This window comes from Salmo trutta, chromosome 1, assembly GCF_901001165.1.
Source record: "Salmo trutta chromosome 1, fSalTru1.1, whole genome shotgun sequence".
NCBI classification, from domain to species: Eukaryota; Metazoa; Chordata; class Actinopteri; order Salmoniformes; family Salmonidae; genus Salmo; species Salmo trutta.
Window position 1 is genome coordinate 81,020,638 of NC_042957.1, and position 19,676 is coordinate 81,040,313.

At 51.4% G+C, this 19,676-nt stretch overlaps 1 protein-coding gene and 1 long non-coding RNA gene across 2 annotated transcripts in view; both read left to right on the forward strand.

Annotated features, from left to right (window-relative positions):
- The window catches only part of LOC115208725 (serine/threonine-protein kinase SMG1-like), a gene marked incomplete in the record, with an annotated part of 97,587 nt that overhangs the window by 51,007 nt on the left and 26,904 nt on the right, over window positions 1–19,676 (forward strand). The window contains 16 exon segments of the mRNA XM_029777045.1: window positions 1,707–1,936; window positions 3,827–3,981; window positions 5,998–6,220; window positions 8,004–8,250; window positions 9,442–9,512; window positions 9,746–9,904; window positions 10,074–10,325; window positions 10,704–10,842; window positions 10,999–11,108; window positions 12,040–12,126; window positions 12,128–12,259; window positions 13,791–13,984; window positions 17,331–17,503; window positions 18,155–18,434; window positions 18,644–18,916; window positions 19,097–19,331. Coding sequence (XP_029632905.1) covers window positions 1,707–1,936; window positions 3,827–3,981; window positions 5,998–6,220; window positions 8,004–8,250; window positions 9,442–9,512; window positions 9,746–9,904; window positions 10,074–10,325; window positions 10,704–10,842; window positions 10,999–11,108; window positions 12,040–12,126; window positions 12,128–12,259; window positions 13,791–13,984; window positions 17,331–17,503; window positions 18,155–18,434; window positions 18,644–18,916; window positions 19,097–19,331 — 2,960 coding nt within the window.
- Window positions 6,237–6,668, forward strand: LOC115208731 (uncharacterized). Its single transcript, XR_003881225.1, has 2 exons — window positions 6,237–6,311; window positions 6,375–6,668. It is a non-coding gene; the product is annotated as an uncharacterized LOC115208731 (long non-coding RNA).

Here is a 19,676-nt window from a genome sequence, read left to right on the forward strand (position 1 = left end):
GAGGAACCCATGGGCAACCGCAGCAGCATATGGTCTCACAAGGGGGTCTGAGGATCTCGGTACCTAATGGCAGTCAGGCTACCTCTTGGCGAGCACATGGAGGGCTGTGCGGCCCCCAAAGAAAATGCCACCCCACACCATGACTGACCCACTGCCAAACCGGTCATGCTGGAGGATGTTGCAGGCAGCAGAACGTTCTCCATGGCGTCTCCAGACTCTGTCACGTCTGGTCACATGTGCTCAGTGTGAACCTGCTTCATCTGTGAAGAGCACAGGGCGCCAGTGGCGAATTTGCCAATCTTGGTGTTCTCTGGCAAATGCCAAACGTCCTGCACGGTGTTGGGCTGTAAGCACAACCCCCACCTGTGGACGTCGGGCCCTCATACCACCCTCATGGAGTCTGTTTCTGACCGTTTGAGGAGACACATGCACATTTGTGGCCTGCTTGAGGTCATTTTGCAGGGCTCTGGCAGTGCTCCTCCTGCTCCTCCTTGCACAAAGGCGGAGGTAGCGGTCCTGCTGCTGGGTTGTTGCCCTCCTACGGCCTCCTCCACGTCTCCTGATGTACTGGCCTGTCTCCTGGTAGCGCCTCCATGCTCTGGACACTACGCTGACAGACACAGCAAATCTTCTTGCCACAGCTGGCATTGATGTGCCATCCTGGATGAGCTGCACTACCTGAGCCACTTGTGTGGGTTGTAGACTCTGTCTCATGCTACCACTAGAGTGAAAGCACCGCCAGCATTCAAAAGTGACCAAAACATCAGCCAGGAAGCATAGGAACTGAGAAGTGGTCTGTGGTCCCCACCTGCAGAACCACTCCTTTATTGGGGGTGTCTTGCTAATTGCCTATAATTTCCACCTGTTGTCTATTCCATTTGCACAACAGCATGTGACATTTGTCAATCAGTGTTGCTTCCTAAGTGGACAGTTTGATTTCACAGAAGTGTGATTGACTTGGAGTTACATTGTGTTGTTTAAGTGTTCCCTTTATTTTTTTTGAGCAGTGTATTATAATTAAGTCTATGATTTGATAGAGCAGACTGACTGAGCGGTGGTAGGCAGCAGCAGCAGGCTCGTAAGCATTCATTCAAACAGCACTTTCCTGCATTTGCCAGCAGCTCTTCGCAATGGTTCAAGCATTGAGCTGTTTATGACTTCAAGCCTATCAACTCCCGAAATTAGGCTGGCAATACTATAGTGCCTATAAGAACATCCAATAGTCAAAGGTATATGCAATACAAATGGAAGAGAGAAATAGCCCTATAATTACTATAATAAATACAACCTAAAACTTCTTACCTGGGAATATTGAAGAACGGGGAATATTGAACCACCAGCTTTCATATGTTCCCATGTTCTGAGCAAGGAACTTAAACGTTAGCTTTTTTACATGGCACATATTGCACTTTTACTTTCTTCTCCAACACTTTGTTTTTGCATTATTTAAACCAAATTGAACATGTTTCATTATTTACTTGAGACTAAATGGATTTTATTGATGTATTATATTAAGTTAAAATAAGTGTTCATTCAGTATTGTTGTAATTGTCATTATTACAAATATATTACAAAATCGTCCGATTTAATCGGTATTGGATTTTTCTGGTCCTCCAATAATCGGTATTGGTGTTGAAAAATCATAATCAGTCGACCTCTAAAACACGCACATACTCTCAACTCGCCATAACATCTTTGTCTCCCAGGAAACAAGCTCCCGTCGGCCCTGCCCACCTTCCTGGGCAGCATGCAGGGGGAGGGGCTGTGTGAGGAAGGGGAGGGGACACTGGGCAGTAACCCCGCCTCCCAGGAAGAAGATGGGCGGGGTGAGGAGTTTCCTGCTCTGTGTTCCAGCCAGGACCAGGCCATGATGCATGACTGCTACAGCAAGATAGTGGACAAGCTGTCTGCAGCCAACCCCACTATGGTGTTACAGGTAAACACTTCCCCCTACTGCAGCCAACCCCACTATGGTGTTACAGGTAAATACTTCCCCCTACTGCAGCCAACCCCACTATGGTGTTACAGGTAAACACTTCCCCCTACTGCAGCCAACCCCACTATGGTGTTATAGGTAATTACCTCCCCTACTGCTGGTGTTACAACTAAATGCTTCCCCTCATTGCTGGTGTTACAGTTAGTTATGTCCCCCTAGTCCTAGCTAGCTCCCCACTCATGCAGCACATATACATTCTTGAATAATGTTACACGCATGTAGAGGTTTTGAAATGGTTAATGAATTTACTGTCCTTTCTGGGGTATAACTATTTTCAAAACGAGGATAATTGAGCTACTAGTTAGCTAGCTAGCTTTTAAACACCATCCAGCATTCAAAGAAAGTTACTTTTCCTCATTTCACTACTATAGAAGTGATAATATGGTACAAACCATCATGTAAAATATGCTGTTTTCAATGCTGATTGTTACCAAAACGTTTAATTCACAGGGTTAAATGATTTCTTTCCCTCTGCGAACTGACTATGCATCTCCGTGACTCGTGACTGACTGTTGTCTTGGACACATTTAAAAATAAAAATGATATTAGGATGCTCCTATGCATTTGTTGATGATCAGTTAGTACCGTAATTTCCGGACTATTAAGCGTACCTGAATATAAGCCGCACCCACTGAATTAAAACAAATATATATATATATTATTTTGAACATAAATTAGCCACACATGTCTATAAGCCGCAGGTGCCTACCGGTACATTGAAACAAATGAACTTTACACAGGATTTAACAAAACACGGCTTGTAACAAAAATAAATAGGCTTTAACGAAACACGGCTTGTAACAAAAAATAAAAAATTAGCAGTAAACAGTAGCCTACCAAGAAAGTCATTGGTCACTATCTTCCTCCTCCTGTGCACTGAAGTCATCTCCTTCGGTGTCGGAGTTGAATAGCCTCAGAATTGCTTCATCCGATATTGGATCGTTTTCATTGTCGCTCTCGTCACTTTCATCCGGAGGCAAATCCCCCGCTGAGCCCTCTTCAACACGCAGCAGTCCAGCCTTTCCAAACCCGTTGATGATAGTGGATTTTTTGACAATGCTCCACGCTGTCAGGACCCACTGGCAGACTTGACCATAAGTTGCTCTTCGCATGCGGCCCGTTTTAGTGAAGGATTTCTCCCCGCTTGTCATCCAAGCCTCCCGCTGAACACGGAGCGCCACCTTAAATGCACGATTTACACTGATGTCGAGTGGCTGCAAATACTTTGTTGTGCCCCCAGGAATCAGGGTGACAAAATGACTACCGTAATCAGAATGATCGGAAGTTTGAGAGCGCTCGATTTAATCTAAACAGTAAACAAAAAAGTTGTTTGACCCGTAACCCGTTCGGCAATTTCATTGGTCTAATGAAAGCTTCATGCCGCCAAAAAACTGAGCACGTCACAGAATGTGTTTTTTTGGAGAGAAAAAAATGTGAAAGCGGGAAAAGTCCATATAATCCTAAATAAAACCACTGAATGAATTTGTCTCCATCCTAGGGTCATGCAATGCTCATTAAGAGTATTTACAACTTCTATTATTCAGAAACACAAAATACTGTCATACTGTCTAAAATGAGACTAATATCGGGATATGACGTTTTTGCCCTACTTGTGTCTGGTGGTGACCTGTGCTAACCACGTGTGACTCTGTGGGCCCCCAGGGGCAGATGCTAGTGGGAGAGCTGCGCCGTGTGACTGTCTGTCTGTGGGCCCCCAGGTGCAGATGCTAGTGGGAGAGCTGTGCTGTGTGTCTGTCTGGGTCCCCAGGTGCAGATGCTAGTGGGAGAGCTGCGCCGTGTGACTCTGTGTGTCTGTCTGTGGGTCCCCAGGTACAGATGCTAGTGGGAGAGCTGCGCCGTGTGACTCTGCTGTGGGATGAGTTGTGGCTGGGCGTCCTGCAGCAGCAGCACATGCACGTCCTGCGCAGGATACAGCAGCTGGAGGACGAGGTCAAGAGAGTGCAGAACAACAACACACTACGCAAGTGAGTCACACACTACTAGGGTACACGAAGAATAGGATTTGATTAATCAAACACAGGTTTCAGAATGACCCAACTCCAGTCAAAAAACGGTTCATTAATGCATATAAGTAGCAGAATAGTGTGTGGTGGTCCAGTGGTTAGTCCCAGGTACTGGGTAGCCTAGGCTGCCAGAGAGGTTAGGCCCTGTCTCAGGTACTGGGTAGCCTATGCTGCCAGTGGTTAGCTCTGCAGGTGCTGGGTAGCCTAGGCTGCCAGAGGTTAGTCCCTGGCTCAGGTACTGGGTAGCCTAGGCTGCCAGAGAGGTTAGTCCCTGGCTCAGGTGCTGGGTAGCCTAGGCTGCCAGAGAGGTTAGTCCCTGGCTCAGGTGCTGGGTAGCCTAGGCTGCCAGAGGTTAGTCCCTGGCTCAGGTGCTGGGTAGCCTAGGCTGCCAGAGGTTAGTCCCTGGCTCAGGTGCTGGGTAGCCTAGGCTGCCAGAGGTTAGTCCCTGGCTCAGGTGCTGGGTAGCCTAGGCTGCCAGAGAGGTTAGTCCCTGGCTCAGGTGCTGGGTAGCCTAGGCTGCCAGAGAGGTTAGTCCCTGGCTCAGGTGCTGGGTAACCTAGGCTGCCAGAGAGGTTAGTCCCTGTCTCAGGTACTGGGTAGCCTAGGCTGCCAGAGGTTAGTCCCTGGCTCAGGTGCTGGGTAGCCTAGGCTGCCAGAGGTTAGCTCTGCAGGTACTGGGTAGCCTAGGCTGCCAGAGAGGTTAGTCCCTGGCTCAGGTACTGGGTAGCCTAGGCTGCCAGAGAGGTTAGTCCCTGGCTCAGGTACTGGGTAGCCTAGGCTGCCAGAGTTTAGTCCATGTCTCAGGTGCTGGGTAGCCTAGGCTGCCAGAGAGGTTAGTCCCTGTCTCAGGTGCTGGGTAGCCTAGGCTGCCAGAGAGGTTAGTCCCTGGCTCAGGTGCTGGGTAGCCTAGGCTGCCAGAGAGGTTAGTCCCTGGCTCAGGTGCTGGGTAGCCTAGGCTGCCAGAGAGGTTAGTCCCTGGCTCAGGTGCTGGGTAGCCTAGGCTGCCAGAGAGGTTAGTCCCTGGCTCAGGTGCTGGGTAGCCTAGGCTGCCAGAGAGGTTAGTCCCTGGCTCAGGTGCTGGGTAGCCTAGGCTGCCAGAGAGGTTAGTCCCTGGCTCAGGTGCTGGGTAGCCTAGGCTGCCAGAGAGGTTAGTCCCTGGCTCAGGTACTGGGTAGCCTAGGCTGCCAGAGGTTAGTCCCTGGCTCAGGTGCTGGGTAGCCTAGGCTGCCAGAGAGGTTAGTCCCTGGCTCAGGTGCTGGGTAGCCTAGGCTGCCAGAGAGGTTAGTCCCTGGCTCAGGTGCTGGGTAGCCTAGGCTGCCAGAGAGGTTAGTCCCTGGCTCAGGTGCTGGGTAGCCTAGGCTGCCAGAGAGGTTAGTCCCTGGCTCAGGTGCTGGGTAGCCTAGGCTGCCAGAGAGGTTAGTCCCTGGCTCAGGTGCTGGGTAACCTAGGCTGCCAGAGAGGTTAGTCCCTGTCTCAGGTACTGGGTAGCCTAGGCTGCCAGAGGTTAGTCCCTGGCTCAGGTGCTGGGTAGCCTAGGCTGCCAGAGGTTAGCTCTGCAGGTACTGGGTAGCCTAGGCTGCCAGAGAGGTTAGTCCCTGGCTCAGGTACTGGGTAGCCTAGGCTGCCAGAGGTTAGTCCCTGGCTCAGGTGCTGGGTAGCCTAGGCTGCCAGAGAGGTTAGTCCCTGGCTCAGGTGCTGGGTAGCCTAGGCTGCCAGAGAGGTTAGTCCCTGTCTCAGGTACTGGGTAGCCTAGGCTGCCAGAGAGGTTAGTCCCTGGCTCAGGTGCTGGGTAGCCTAGGCTGCCAGAGAGGTTAGTCCCTGGCTCAGGTACTGGGTAGCCTAGGCTGCCAGAGGTCATGGGTTTCATTCTGACCCACTGCACTTCTCACTCGCTAACTATACAACACTGTCCTGTCTCAACATTATGTTTTAACCCTGTTAAAGGCACATAGATGAACAGTGTGTCTCCTCTGTCAGGGAGGAGAAGGTGGCCATCATGTGTGAGAAGCACTCTGCTCTGATGCGTCCCGTGGTGTTTGCTCTGGACCACGTGAGGGGCATCACCACCACGCCCGCCGAGACCCCCCACGAGACCTGGTTCCAGCAGACCTACGGGGACGCCATCACCTCGGCCCTGGAGAGACTGAAGAGCCCTCACAACCCAGCCAACCCCGCCAGCAGCTGGGTCCCGTTCAAACAAGTAGGACCAGGACCGGGGGGGTGTAGGGGGACGTTGCCCCTATAAGCTGATCTTGGGTCGGCTTTGCATTGTCCTCCACTAATGGTTAAAGGTAGACTCGGAGATGACGTTAAAACGAACAGCACCTCAGATATTCCTCCACTAATGGTTAAAGGTAGACTCAGGGAGATGACGTTAAAACGAACAGCACCTCAGATATTCCTCCACTAATGGTTAAAGGTAGACTCTGGGAGATGACGTTAAAACGAACAGCACCTCAGATATTCCTCCACTAATGGTTAAAGGTAGACTCGGAGATGACGTTAAAACGAACAGCACCTCAGATATTCCTCCACTAATGGTTAAAGGTAGACTCAGGGAGATGACGTTAAAACGAACAGCACCTCAGATATTGAGATATCTAGCTAATGACAAATGGTCTTCAAATTGGTAACTGTACAAAATAAAATGCTCATATTGACAAAGAGAACATTAGCATCATAAAGACGAGAGAGAAACCCAGCTGGCTAGCGTGTCTGCTTTTGGCTGGCTGTCTGCTCAGCTTGTAATCAAAACCAAAGTTCATTTCGCACTCATCTTATCCATCAGAATAAATACTTTTAAAATGTAAATATAATTACCAACATAAAAACATGGTGTACAGTTTCTTACCCTAATGTTACTGTCCTGATCTCAATGACAGAGCTCAGTGGAGGCCAGGTGCCACTTTCAGTCACCGCGCCTAAACTCACAATTTGCTCAACCCTGCCTATGGCACATTGGGAAAGGGGCGACAGTTGTTACTATAGCAATTCAAGATGGTGCTACCCATATTGTTAGGGTCCCAACAAACAGAGTAAAAACTCATGGACCACCTAGAAAAAGCTCAAATCCAAGTTTATTCACCCGCTGGGTCATACAGCTGCAAAGACAACATACGAGACATCACACAAACACATCTTTATACCTTCTGACTAGGAGTCATCTCCTTGAGCATCTAAGATACACACCTTCTCTGTTGCTAGGCAGAAACACAGCAGGTTCCTCTCACTGGTGTTGTCATGGCCCTGCCTGAGTCTAGGACCCTCATGGGTGTGGAAATAGGACTATAATCAGATGCTCTTCAGGGTGGGCCCCTGTGGCCCCCCTCCCAGCAGTGTCTTCTCTCCATCTGTTGACCTTATCTCCAGTTGAGTTCCACATCCCTAAAGGTCCTGGTTCCTCAGCAACCGGTCTGCCTTATCAGGAACTGAAACAAGACTGTTGTCATTTGCGTCCCTCCTTAAGGAACGTTCATATTCAACAATAATATATTTGAACAGAATATGAACTTTCTGCACTTCCCCTTGCCCCGTCACGCAGTGACTTGCCCCGTCACGCAGTGACTTGCCCCGTCACGCAGTGACTTGCCCCTTCCCCTTGCCCCGTCACGCAGTGACTTGCCCCGTCACGCAGTGACTTGCCCCGTCACGCAGTGACTTGCCCCGTCACGCAGTGACTTGCCCCGTCACGCCCCGTCACGCAGTGACTTGCCCCGTCACGCAGTGACCCAAATAGAGATGTTTCTATGTTAAAGGCAGATGTTTAGTGGATTGAAGACATCTCTTTGCTTTACTTCCTGAAGTGTTTCCAGTCCCCATTAGGATTGGGGGGGAAGGGAAGCTGATCCGAGATCTGTGCTTAGGGGTAACTTGGTCCGTGTGTGTGAAGGTGCTTTTTGTTTCCGTGAGTGTCCAATGTATCTGTAACTTTTAAAATGTATACTGTACTTTTTTGTTGAAATGGTGTTTAAAATGTCTCCTAGATCATGCTGAGTCTACAGCAGAGGGCTCAGAAGAGGACCAGCTATCTGCTGCGTCTGGACCACATCAGCCCCCGCCTGGCTGCCATGGCGACCACTGAGATGGCGTTGCCGGGCGAGGTGTCGGCAACGGACGCGTTGACCATCCAAAGTGTTGGCAACACCATCACCATCCTGCCAACCAAGACCAAGCCCAAGAAACTACACTTCCTGGGCTCCGATGGACGCAACTACCCTTACCTCTTCAAAGGTAGCGAACACACACACACACACACACACACATTCATGATGGACGCAACTACCCTTACCTCTTCAAAGGTAGCGAACACACACACGATGGACTCAACTATCCCTACCTCTTCAACTGTAAGAAGAGGCGCGCACGCACACACACACACACACACACACACACACACACACACGATGAAAGCAACCTCCAGGCAGACGACCAGCAGGAATACAAGTCTGAACCTAATTCTCCTTTCTCCTCCTAACTCGACCTCCTTTCTCCTCCTAACTCGACCTCCTTTCTCCTCCTAACTCGACCCCCTTTCTCCTCCTAACTCGACCCCCTTTCTCCTCCTAACTCGACCCCCTTTCTCCTCCTAACTCGACCCCCTTTCTCCTCCTAACTCGACCCCCTTTCTCCCTCCTAACTCGACCCCCTTTCTCCTCCTAACTCGACCCCCTTTCTCCTCCTAACTCGACCCCCTTTCTCCTCCTAACTCGACCCCCTTTCTCCTCCTAACTCGACCCCCTTTCTCCTCCTAACTCGACCCCCTCCCTCCTCCTAACTCGACCCCCTCCCTCCTCCTAACTCGACCCCCTCCCTCCTCCTAACTCGACCCCTCCCTCCTCCTAACCTCGACCCCTCCCTCCTCCTACTCGACCCCCTCCCTCCTCCTAACTCGACCTCCTAACTCGACCCCCTCCCTCCTCCTAACTCGACCCCCTCCCTCCTCCTAACTCGACCCCCTCCCTCCTCCTAACTCGACCCCCTCCCTCCTCCTAACTCGACCCCCTCCCTCCTCCTAACTCGACCCCCTCCCTCCTCCTAACTCGACCCCCTCCCTCCTCCTAACTCGACCTCCTCCCTCGACCCCCTCCCTCCTCCTACCTCGACCCCCTCCCTCCTCCTACCTCGACCCCCTCCCTCCTCCTAACTCGACCCCCTCCCTCCTCCTAACTCGACCTCCTCTCTCCTCCTAACTCGACCCCCTCCCTTCTCCTAACTCGACCCCCTCCCTTCTCCTAACTCGACCCCCTCCCTCCTCCTAACTCGACCCCCTCCCTCCTCCTAACTCGACCTCCTAACTCGACCCCCTCCCTCCTCCTACCTCGACCCCCTCCCTCCTCCTAACTCGACCTCCTAACTCGACCTCTCTCTGATTTGACCCTCATCTATTCCTTCCTTTTCTTGTATCCTCTCTCCCTCTTTCAGGTCTGGAGGACCTCCACCTAGACGAGCGAATCATGCAGTTCCTTTCCATAGTCAACACCATGTTCACCAAGGTACACTTATTGATCGATCATTTAAAATACAAGGCTGATCCAGCCAGAGACAACACCAGAGTGTAGGGTATGGGGCCTGTGCAGTTCATCTGTGGAAAAATACACCAAACATTTAAACAATGATAAAGTAGCATAATAGGTGATTCAACCTGAAGGCTTGTTCCAGTCATATTAACTGCTACTAGAAAAGCTGTTTTATGTTGTCTGCAGAGCATAACTCTGTTCTTCTGTAGGTGAACCAGCAGGAGCGCCCCCACTTCCACGCCCGCCACTACTCCGTCACCCCGCTGGGGACACGCTCAGGGCTCATCCAATGGGTGGACGGCGCCACGCCGCTGTTCGGCCTCTACAAGCGCTGGCAGCAGAGAGAGGCCGTGCTGCAGGCTCAGAAGGTAATCTGTGTGTGTGTGCGTGATCTTTTGTAGGAACTTGCTCTGTGAATGTGTAGAGCTCAATACATTCAACATTGAAACTATGGCAATGACAAACACTTTGTTGGGCCTTGGGCCTTGAGCTCTCTGTACTCATCTCCCATCACTTTGTCTCTCGCTCCTCCCCCAGGCCCAGGATTCGTTCCAGCAGCAGCCCCAGCCCCTCCCTCTGGTTCCACGGCCCAGTGAGCTCTACTACAGCAAGATAGGCCCCGCCCTGAAGGGGGTGGGGCTCAGCCTGGATGTTTCAAGGCGCGATTGGCCGCTCAGCGTGATGAGGGATGTGCTTAAGGAGCTGATGGCATCCACGCCCCCTAACCTGCTGGCCAAAGAGCTGTGGTGCTCCTGTACTACGTCTAGTGAGTGGTGGAGGGTCACACAGGTGAGCTGGGGTCAAAGGTCAAACAGGGATTACTGTCGTCAGTCAGTGTGGCTGCTTCTTCTCATATCTTTCATCTGCACTGATCTGAAAATAACACAAAGCTGAAAACATGGCTTAACTGAGATTGGATATAGGATCCACTCAGAGTTGGATAGAGGACTCATCTTTGTAGATCTGTTAATTTCCGTACTGAAAGGTCCTCTATCTTACTCTATGGATCCACCTGGCTAGGATTCTCTGACTGGTGCAGATGAACGAAAGGAAGCCATGTTGGACTAATATTCTTGGGAAGTGGAGACATCATAAATGAAACCTTACTGGTGGCTAATTAATGGTAAATGAACGGTCTTCCTCCTCCTCTTCTTCCTCCTGCTACAGTCCTACGCCAGGTCCACTGCTGTGATGTCTATGGTGGGCTACATCATTGGCCTCGGCGACCGTCACCTTGACAACGTGCTGATTGACATGACGACGGGAGAGGTGGTGCACATCGACTACAACGTCTGCTTCGAGAAAGGTAAATAAATAGTTATATTTAGAGGTTTGAACAAGCAGCAACCCTCCTGGTTTAGAAAAGTTGCTCTGTGGATTTCACTGCTGTTTGTCCTACTGATGTGTGATGTTTCTCTCGCCCTCTCTCTCTGGTGTGTGTGTGTGTGTGTGTGGTCTCCAGGGAAGAGCCTGCGTGTGCCAGAGAAAGTTCCGTTCCGTATGACCCACAACATAGAGACGGCCCTGGGAGTCACTGGGGTGGAGGGCATCTTCAGACTGTCCTGTGAACAGGTACTAGTTAGTGAAACAGTCTTCAGACTGTCCTGTGAACAGGTACTAGTGAGTGAAACAGTCTTCAGACTGTCCTGGGAACAGGTACTAGTTAGTGAAACAGTCTTCAGACTGCCCTGTGAACAGGTACTAGTTAGTGAAACAGTCTTCAGACTGTCCTGTGAACAGGTACTAGTTAGTGAAACAGTCTTCAGACTGCCCTGTGAACAGGTACTAGTTAGTGAAACAGTCTTCAGACTGTCCTGTGAACAGGTACTAGTTAGTGAAACAGTCTTCAGACTGTCCTGGGAACAGGTACTAGCTAGTGAAACAGTCTTCAGACTGTCCTGGGAACAGGTACTAGCGAGTGAAACAGTCTTCAGACTGTCCTGTGAACAGGTACTAGTTAGTGAAACAGTCTTCAGACTGCCCTGTGAACAGGTACTAGTTAGTGAAACAGTCTTCAGACTGTCCTGTGAACAGGTACTAGTTAGTGAAACAGTCTTCAGACTGTCCTGGGAACAGGTACTAGCTAGTGAAACAGTCTTCAGACTGTCCTGGGAACAGGTACTAGCGAGTGAAACAGTCTTCAGACTGTCCTGGGAACAGGTACTAGCTAGTGAAACATTTAGGAGACTCTTCTGTCTCAGCTGTGGTGCGTTGGGTGATGTTAATCTCATTTGAATTTCCTGGCTTTGTCTGCTGTTGATCACCTCAAACTTCACTTACAACTTAGTCTTGTATACTTCTAAACATTTCTAAAACGTTCCTGACACATTTAAAGACATTCCTGAAGTGTTTATTTTTGTTTTTAGTTTCTGAAACATGCAAACCATAGTCTAATCTTCTCTTTTCTGATTGGTCAGGTGGTCCAGATGATGCTAACCTCCCTCCTCTCTGATTGGTCAGGTGGTCCAGATGATGCTAACCTCTCTCCTCTCTGATTGGTCAGGTGATCCAGATGATGCGTCGTGGGCGGGAGACGCTGCTGACCCTGCTGGAGGCGTTTGTGTACGACCCTCTGGTGGACTGGACGGCCGGGGGGGGAGGTGGGCTTCGCCGGGGCCGTGTACGGAGGGGGGGGGCAGCAGGCGGAGAACAAGCAGAGCAAGAGGGAGATGGAGAGAGACATCACACGCTCCCTCTTCTCCTCCCGCGTCGCTGAGATCAAGGTGAGCAGGGGAGACAGACACACATCCAGCTCTATCTGTCTGAAATGGCACTCTGTTCCTTATAGAAGTAGTCCTGTATGTTGTGAATGGAGCGCCAATTCAGACCACCTGTCGTTCCCTTACCAGATGTTCTGTTTGGAGCTGAAATGACAAGGCCACTGAACTCAGCCTCCCTTTCTCCCTCCTTCACTACCTCCCTTTCTCCCTCCTTCACCACCTCCCTTTCTCCCTCCTTCACTACCTCCCTTTCTCCCTCCTTCACTACCTCCCTTTCTCCCTCCTTCACCACCTCCCTTTCTCCCTCCTTCCCCCCCTCCCTTTCTCCCTCCTTCACTACCTCCCTTCTCCCTCCTTCACCCCCTCCCTTTCTCCCTCCTTCCCCCCCTCCCTTTCTCCCTCCTTCACTACCTCCTTTCTCCTCCTTCCCCCCCTCCCTTTCTCCCTCCTTCACTACCTCCCTTTCTCCCTCCTTCACCCCCTCCCTTTCTCCCTCCTTCACTACCTCCCTTTCTCCCTCCTTCACCCCCTCCCTTTCTCCCTCCTTCACTACCTCCCTTTCTCCCTCCTTCACCACCTCCCTTTCTCCCTCCTTCCCCCCCTCCCTTTCTCCCTCCTTCCCCCCCTCCCTTTCTCCCTCCTTCACTACCTCCCTTTCTCCCTCCTTCACCACCTCCCTTTCTCCCTCCTTCCCCCCCTCCCTTTCTCCCTCCTTCCCCCCCTCCCTTTCTCCCTCCTTCCCCCCCTCCCTTTCCCCCTCCTTCACCCCCTCCCTTTCTCCCTCCTTCACATCCTCCCTTCTCCCTCCTTCCCCCCTCCCTTTCTCCCTCCTTCACTACCTCCCTTCTCCCTCCTTCACCACCTCCCTTTCTCCCTCCTTCACCCCCTCCCTTTCTCCCTCCTTCACATCCTCCCTTTCTCCCTCCTTCCCCCCTCCCTTTCTCCCTCCTTCACTACCTCCCTTTCTCCCTCCTTCACCACCTCCCTTTCTCCCTCCTTCCCCCCCCTCCCTTTCTCCCTCCTTCACTACCTCCCTTTCTCCCTCCTTCCCCCCCTCCCTTTCTCCTCCTTCACCACCTCCCTTTCTCCCTCCTTCACCACCTCCCTTTCTCCCTCCTTCCCCCCTCCCTTTCTCCCTCCTTCACTACCTCCCTTTCTCCCTCCTTCACTACCTCCCTTTCTCCCTCCTTCACCCCCTCCCTTTCTCCCTCCTTCACATCCTCCCTTTCTCCCTCCTTCCCCCCCTCCCTTTCTCCCTCCTTCACTACCTCCCTTTCTCCCTCCTTCCCCCCCTCCCTTTCTCCCTCCTTCACCACCTCCCTTTCTCCCTCCTTCACCACCTCCCTTTCTCCCTCCTTCCCCCCTCCCTTTCTCCCTCCTTCACTACCTCCCTTTCTCCCTCCTTCACTACCTCCCTTTCTCCCTCCTTCCCCCCCCTCCCTTTCTCCCTCCTTCACCCCCTCCCTTTCTCCCTCCTTCCCCCCCCTCCCTTTCTCCCTCCTTCACTACCTCCCTTTCTCCCCCCTCCCTCCAGGTGAACTGGTTTAAGAATCGTGAGGAGATGTTGGGGGTCCTGCCACAGGTGGAGGGGGCAGTGGAGGAGTACCTCACCCTGCAGAAGCTGCTCTCTCAGGGGGACAAGATGACCACCAAGATCCTGGAGGAGATGAGCTTCCTGGAGGGGGCTGAGAGCTGCTCAGACCATCTCATACTCACCCTGGAACACAGGTCTGTTACACCCCAGACCACCTCATACTCACCCTGGAACACAGGTCTGTTAAACCCCAGACCACCTCATACTCACCCTGGAACACAGGTCTGTTAAACCCCAGACCACCTCATACTCACCCTGGAACACCGGTCTGTTAAACCCCAGACCACCTCATACTCACCCTGGAACACCGTTATGTAACCCCTGACCTCTGCCATAGAGACAGAAGTTTGAGTATCTCCCTGGGCTTGTTTGACATTGCAGCCGACAGTCCACTGACTGATCTACCAATCAATACTCATCATAAGTAACTACTTAAATCACCTTTTGTCACATGCTTTGTTAACAACCGGTGTAGACTAACAGTGAAACGCTGACACGGTCCTTTTCCAGCAATGCAGAGTTAAGATAAAGATGATCTTAGTGTCACGAGGAATAAATACACAGTGAATAACAATAACGAGTAAAAATAACATGGTAATAACATGGCTATATACAGGGAGTACCAGGTAATAACATGGTTATATACAGGGAGTACCAGGTAATAACATGGCTATATACGGGGAGTACCAGGTAATAACATGGCTATATACGGGGAGTACCAGGTAATAACATGGCTATATACAGGGAGTACCAGGTAATAACATGGCTATATACAGGGAGTACCAGGTAATAACATGGCTATATACAGGGAGTACCAGGTAATAACATGGCTATATACGGGGAGTACCAGGTAATAACATGGTTATATACAGGGAGTACCAGGTAATAACATGGCTATATACAGGGAGTACCAGGTAATAACATGGCTATATACAGGGAGTACCAGGTAATAACATGGCTATATACAGGGAGTACCAGGTAATAACATGACTATATACAGGGAGTACCAGGTAATAACATGGCTATATACAGGGAGTACCAGGTAATAACATGGCTATCTGCGGGGAGTACCAGGTAATAACATGGCTATAGACAGGGAGTACCAGGTAATAACATGGCTATATACGGGGAGTACCAGGTAATAACATGACTATATACAGGGAGTACCAGGTAATAACATGGCTATATACAGGGAGTACCAGGTAATAACATGGCTATATACGGGGAGTACCAGGTAATAACATGGCTATATACAGGGAGTACCAGGTAATAACATGGCTATATACGGGGAGTACCAGGTAATAACATGGCTATATACAAGGAGTACCAGGTAATAACATGGCTATATGCGGGGAGTACCAGGTAATAACATGGCTATATACAGGGAGTACCAGGTAATAACATGGCTATCTGCGGGGAGTACCAGGTAATAACATGGCTATATACGGGGAGTACCAGGTAATAACATGGCTATATACAGGGAGTACCAGGTAATAACATGGCTACATACAGGGAGTACCAGGTAATAACATGGCTATATACAGGGAGTACCAGGTAATAACATGGCTATATACGGGGAGTACCAGGTAATAACATGGCTATATACGGGGAGTACCAGGTAATAACATGGCTATATACGGGGAGTACCAGGTAATAACATGGCTATATACAGGGAGTACCAGGTAATAACATGGCTATATACAGGGAGTACCAGTTATGGCTTACATTTACAATTTGCTCAAGGGCACATCGGCAGGTTTTTCGAACCAGCAACCTTTTGGTTACTGGCCCAGAAATGAACTGCTGTGGTAACTGCTGCCAGGCTTGGAGATAGAAGCTGTTCAGGGTCCTGTTGGTTCTAGACTTGGTGCATCGGTACCGCTTCCTGTGCTGTAGCAGAGAGAACAGTCCATGACTTGGGTGGCTGGAGTCTTTGACAATTATTTGGGCCTTCCTCTGGCACCGCCTGGTATAGAGGTCTTGGATGTACTGGGCCATACGCTCCACCCTTGGTAGTGCCAGCCAAGATGCTCGTAATGGTCCAGCTGTTGAACTTTTTGAGGGTTGGAGGGCCCATGACAAATGTTTTCATCCTCCTGAGGGGGAAGAGGTGCTGTCGCGCCCTCTGCACGACTATGTTGGTGTGTTGACCATGCTAATTCCTTGTGATGTGGACACCGAGGAACTTGAAGGTCTCGACCCGCTCCACTACAGCCCCATCAATGTGGATGGGGGGCTGCTCGTCCCCACGTTTTCTGTAGTCCACGATCAGCTCCTTTGTCTGTCTTGCTGACTTTGAGGGGGCGGTTGTTCTGGCACCAGACTTCCCTGTCTCTGACCTCCTCCCTATAGGCTGTCTCTGACCTCCCCTCTCTCTGATCAGTCCTACCACCGTCGTGTCGTCAGAAAACTTGATGGTGTTGCAGTCGTGCGCGGCCACTCAGTCGTAGGTGAACAGGGTGTACAGGAGGTGACTAAGCACTTACCCCTGAGGGGCCCCTGGGTTGAGGGTCAGAGTGACGGAGGTGATGTTGCCTACCCTCACCACCTGGAGCAGCTCGTCAGGAAGTCCAGGATCCAGTTGCAGAGGGAGGTGTTCAGACCCAGGGTTCTTATCAGGAAGTCCAGGATCCAGTTGCAGAGGGAGGTGTTCAGACCCAGGGTTCTTATCAGGAAGTCCAGGATCCAGTTGCAGAGGGAGGTGTTCAGACCCAGGGTTCTTATCAGGAAGTCCAGGATCCAGTTGCAGAGGGAGGTGTTCAGACCCAGGGTTCTTATCAGGAAGTCCAGGATCCAGTTGCAGAGGGAGGTGTTCAGACCCAGGGTTCTTATCAGGAGGACCCGTGTGGCTCAGTTGGTAGAGCATGGTGTTTGCAACGCCAGGGTTGTGGGTTCGATTCCCACGAGGGACCAGTACGGCAAGAAAAAAAACATGTATGAAATGTATGCACTCACAGCGACAGTATGTCGCTCTGGATAAGAGCGTCTGCTAAATGACTAAAATGTAAAATGAAGTCCAGGATCCAGTTGCAGTGGGAGGTGTTCAGACCCAGGGTTCTTATCAGGAAGTCCAGGATCCAGTTGCAGAGGGAGGTGTTCAGACCCAGGGTTCTTATCAGGAAGTCCAGGATCCAGTTGCAGAGGGAGGTGTTCAGACCCAGGGTTCTTATCAGGAAGTCCAGGATCCAGTTGCAGAGGGAGGTGTTCAGACCCAGGGTTCTTATCAGGAAGTCCAGGATCCAGTTGCAGAGGGAGGTGTTCAGACCCAGGGTTCTTATCAGGAAGTCCAGGATCCAGTTGCAGAGGGAGGTGTTCAGACCCAGGGTTCTTATTATTTGTACATCAGGAAGTTGGTCACAATGCAACACGGATTAGATGCTCTTGAACATGGCCCCTCTCTCTCTCTCTGTAGGTACACAGAGCTCTGTATGTGATTGTTCTCCCCTCTCTCTCCCTCCCCTCTCCCCCCTCCCCCACCAGGTACTCTGAGCACACCCAGCTAGCATCTCGTCAGCGTACGGTCCAGGAGTTGATCCAGGGGAAGCAGGGTGACCTGGACCAGTGGATGTCTCAGTACCAAGCAGCCTTCAGCAGCCTGGAGGCCACACAGCTAGCCAGTCTACTGCAGGACATCAGCAGTCATATAGACCTGGGTTAGTGTCTGTAGAGATGGTAGAGGGGGTTCTGTGTGGTTCCAGCTAGCCAGTCTACTGCAGGACATCAGCAGTCATATAGACCTGGGTTAGTGTCTGTAGAGATGGTAGAGGGGGTTCTGTGTGGTTCCAGCTAGCCAGTCTACTGCAGGACATCAGCAGTCATATAGACCTGGGTTAGTGTCTGTAGAGATGGTAGAGGGGGTTCTGTGTGGTTCCAGCTAGCCAGTCTACTGCAGGACATCAGCAGTCATATAGACCTGGGTTAGTGTCTGTAGAGATGGTAGAGGGGGTTCTGTGTGGTTCCAGCTAGCCAGTCTACTGCAGGACATCAGCAGTCATATAGACCTGGGTTAGTGTCTGTAGAGATGGTAGAGGGGGTTCTGTGTGGTTCCAGCTAGCCAGTCTACTGCAGGACATCAGCAGTCATATAGACCTGGGTTAGTGTCTGTAGAGATGGTAGAGGGGGTTCTGTGTGGTTCCAGCTAGCCAGTCTACTGCAGGACATCAGCAGTCATATAGACCTGGGTTAGTGTCTGTAGAGATGGTAGAGGGGGTTCTGTGTGGTTCCAGCTAGCCAGTCTACTGCAGGACATCAGCAGTCATATAGACCTGATTGATTAACCTTCTCTCTCTTCCTCCCTCCCCCAGGCCCTCCCAGCTATGTCCCAGCCACAGCCTTCCTGCAGAACGCCGGCCAGGCCCACCTAATCAGCCAGTGCGAGGGCCTGGAGGCTGAGTTGGGCTCCCTGCTGCAGCAGCGCCGTGGGGCCCTGCGAGGCTGTCTGGAGCAGCTCCACAGCTATGCCACTGTGGCCCTGCTGTACCCGCGGGCCGTTCTGCTGCGCCACAGGGCCCACCTCTGGAAACAGTGGCTGGAAGAGCTGCTCTGTGACATGACTGTTGACCACTGCCAGCAGATTTCCAGACAGTGAGTTGGAGTGGACACATGCTGGCTTTCTCCTCTCCTCTCTCTCTCTCTCCTTCTTTCTCTGTCGGGGTCCTCTGGGGTTAACTGGCTCCATTTCTCTGTATTTCTTACTTCTTCTCTCTACTCTAATATTTTATTATTTTCATTAAATGGACAGTAATTTGATCAATCTGTGCTCTACCTTCCTCTCCAAACTTCCCTCCCTCCAGGTATGAGGTCCAGTTTGCCCCCCAGCCTCCCCTTGCGTCGTGCCAGTTCCTGTCCAGCGTTGAGCTGGCCTTGCAGCACCAGGCGTCAGAGACCAACACGCGGGTTCTGCGCCAGGCGGAGCGGGTCAAGGCCGAGGGAGCCACGGTCCACGCGTGTGAAGAACAGCTGCAGGAGATCGAGCGTTGCATCAGTGTGTTCCTCCTAGAGAACCCGGAGCAGGGCTCTCTCAGCCTGGCCACCATCATCTCATCAGCCCTCTGCACCCTCACCAGGTCTGTCTGGCTGGCTGTGTGCTGGGGATAGACGTGTGTGTGTGTGTGTGTGTGTGTGGATAACGAGACTAACCTGATGGTTGAGGGAGCAACTAGTGTTCCTGACGTCTTGTGGCAGGGGTGTGTGGTGGGGGGGTACGAGGGTGGGTATATATAACTTTGTGTCTGGTCCCACCCCAGGCGTAACCTGGTGATGGAAGGAGCGGCAGCGGCGGCAGGGGGACAGCTGGTAGAGTTGACGTCTCGTGACGGGGCCTGGTTCCTGGAGGAGCTGTGTTCCATGAGCGGTAATATCACCTCATTGGTCCAGCTGCTGGGGCAGTGTCAGCTCCTCCCACACGACCTGGACCTGCCCTCGCCGCAGGAGACCGCCCAGACCGTCTACCTGGCCAACGCCGTCTACACCTGTCTACAGGTGCGGTGTAATGGGGTGGAGATGTGTGTGTGGAGGATAGAAGTGTGTGTGTGTGTGTGTGTGTGTCTGAGGATGTGGACGGAGTTGAGCGGTCAGAAATCTCGCTCAATGTCCTCCCCCCCCCACAAAATTCCTTCCATTTTATTTTGGGTTTAAAAACGTAATTTAACCTGTTAACTCGAAGTGGTTGCTTTGGACCCGGTACCGGGTTTGGGGACCCCCCCCCCCCCCCCAAAAAAAAATGTCAAATAGAAAGTGACATAATTTGAAAGCTACAGTCCTTGTCTTTTTAGAAATCAAACTCAAATGTTCCTGCTGGTGATGTCATAAGAATCTCCCCTGCCC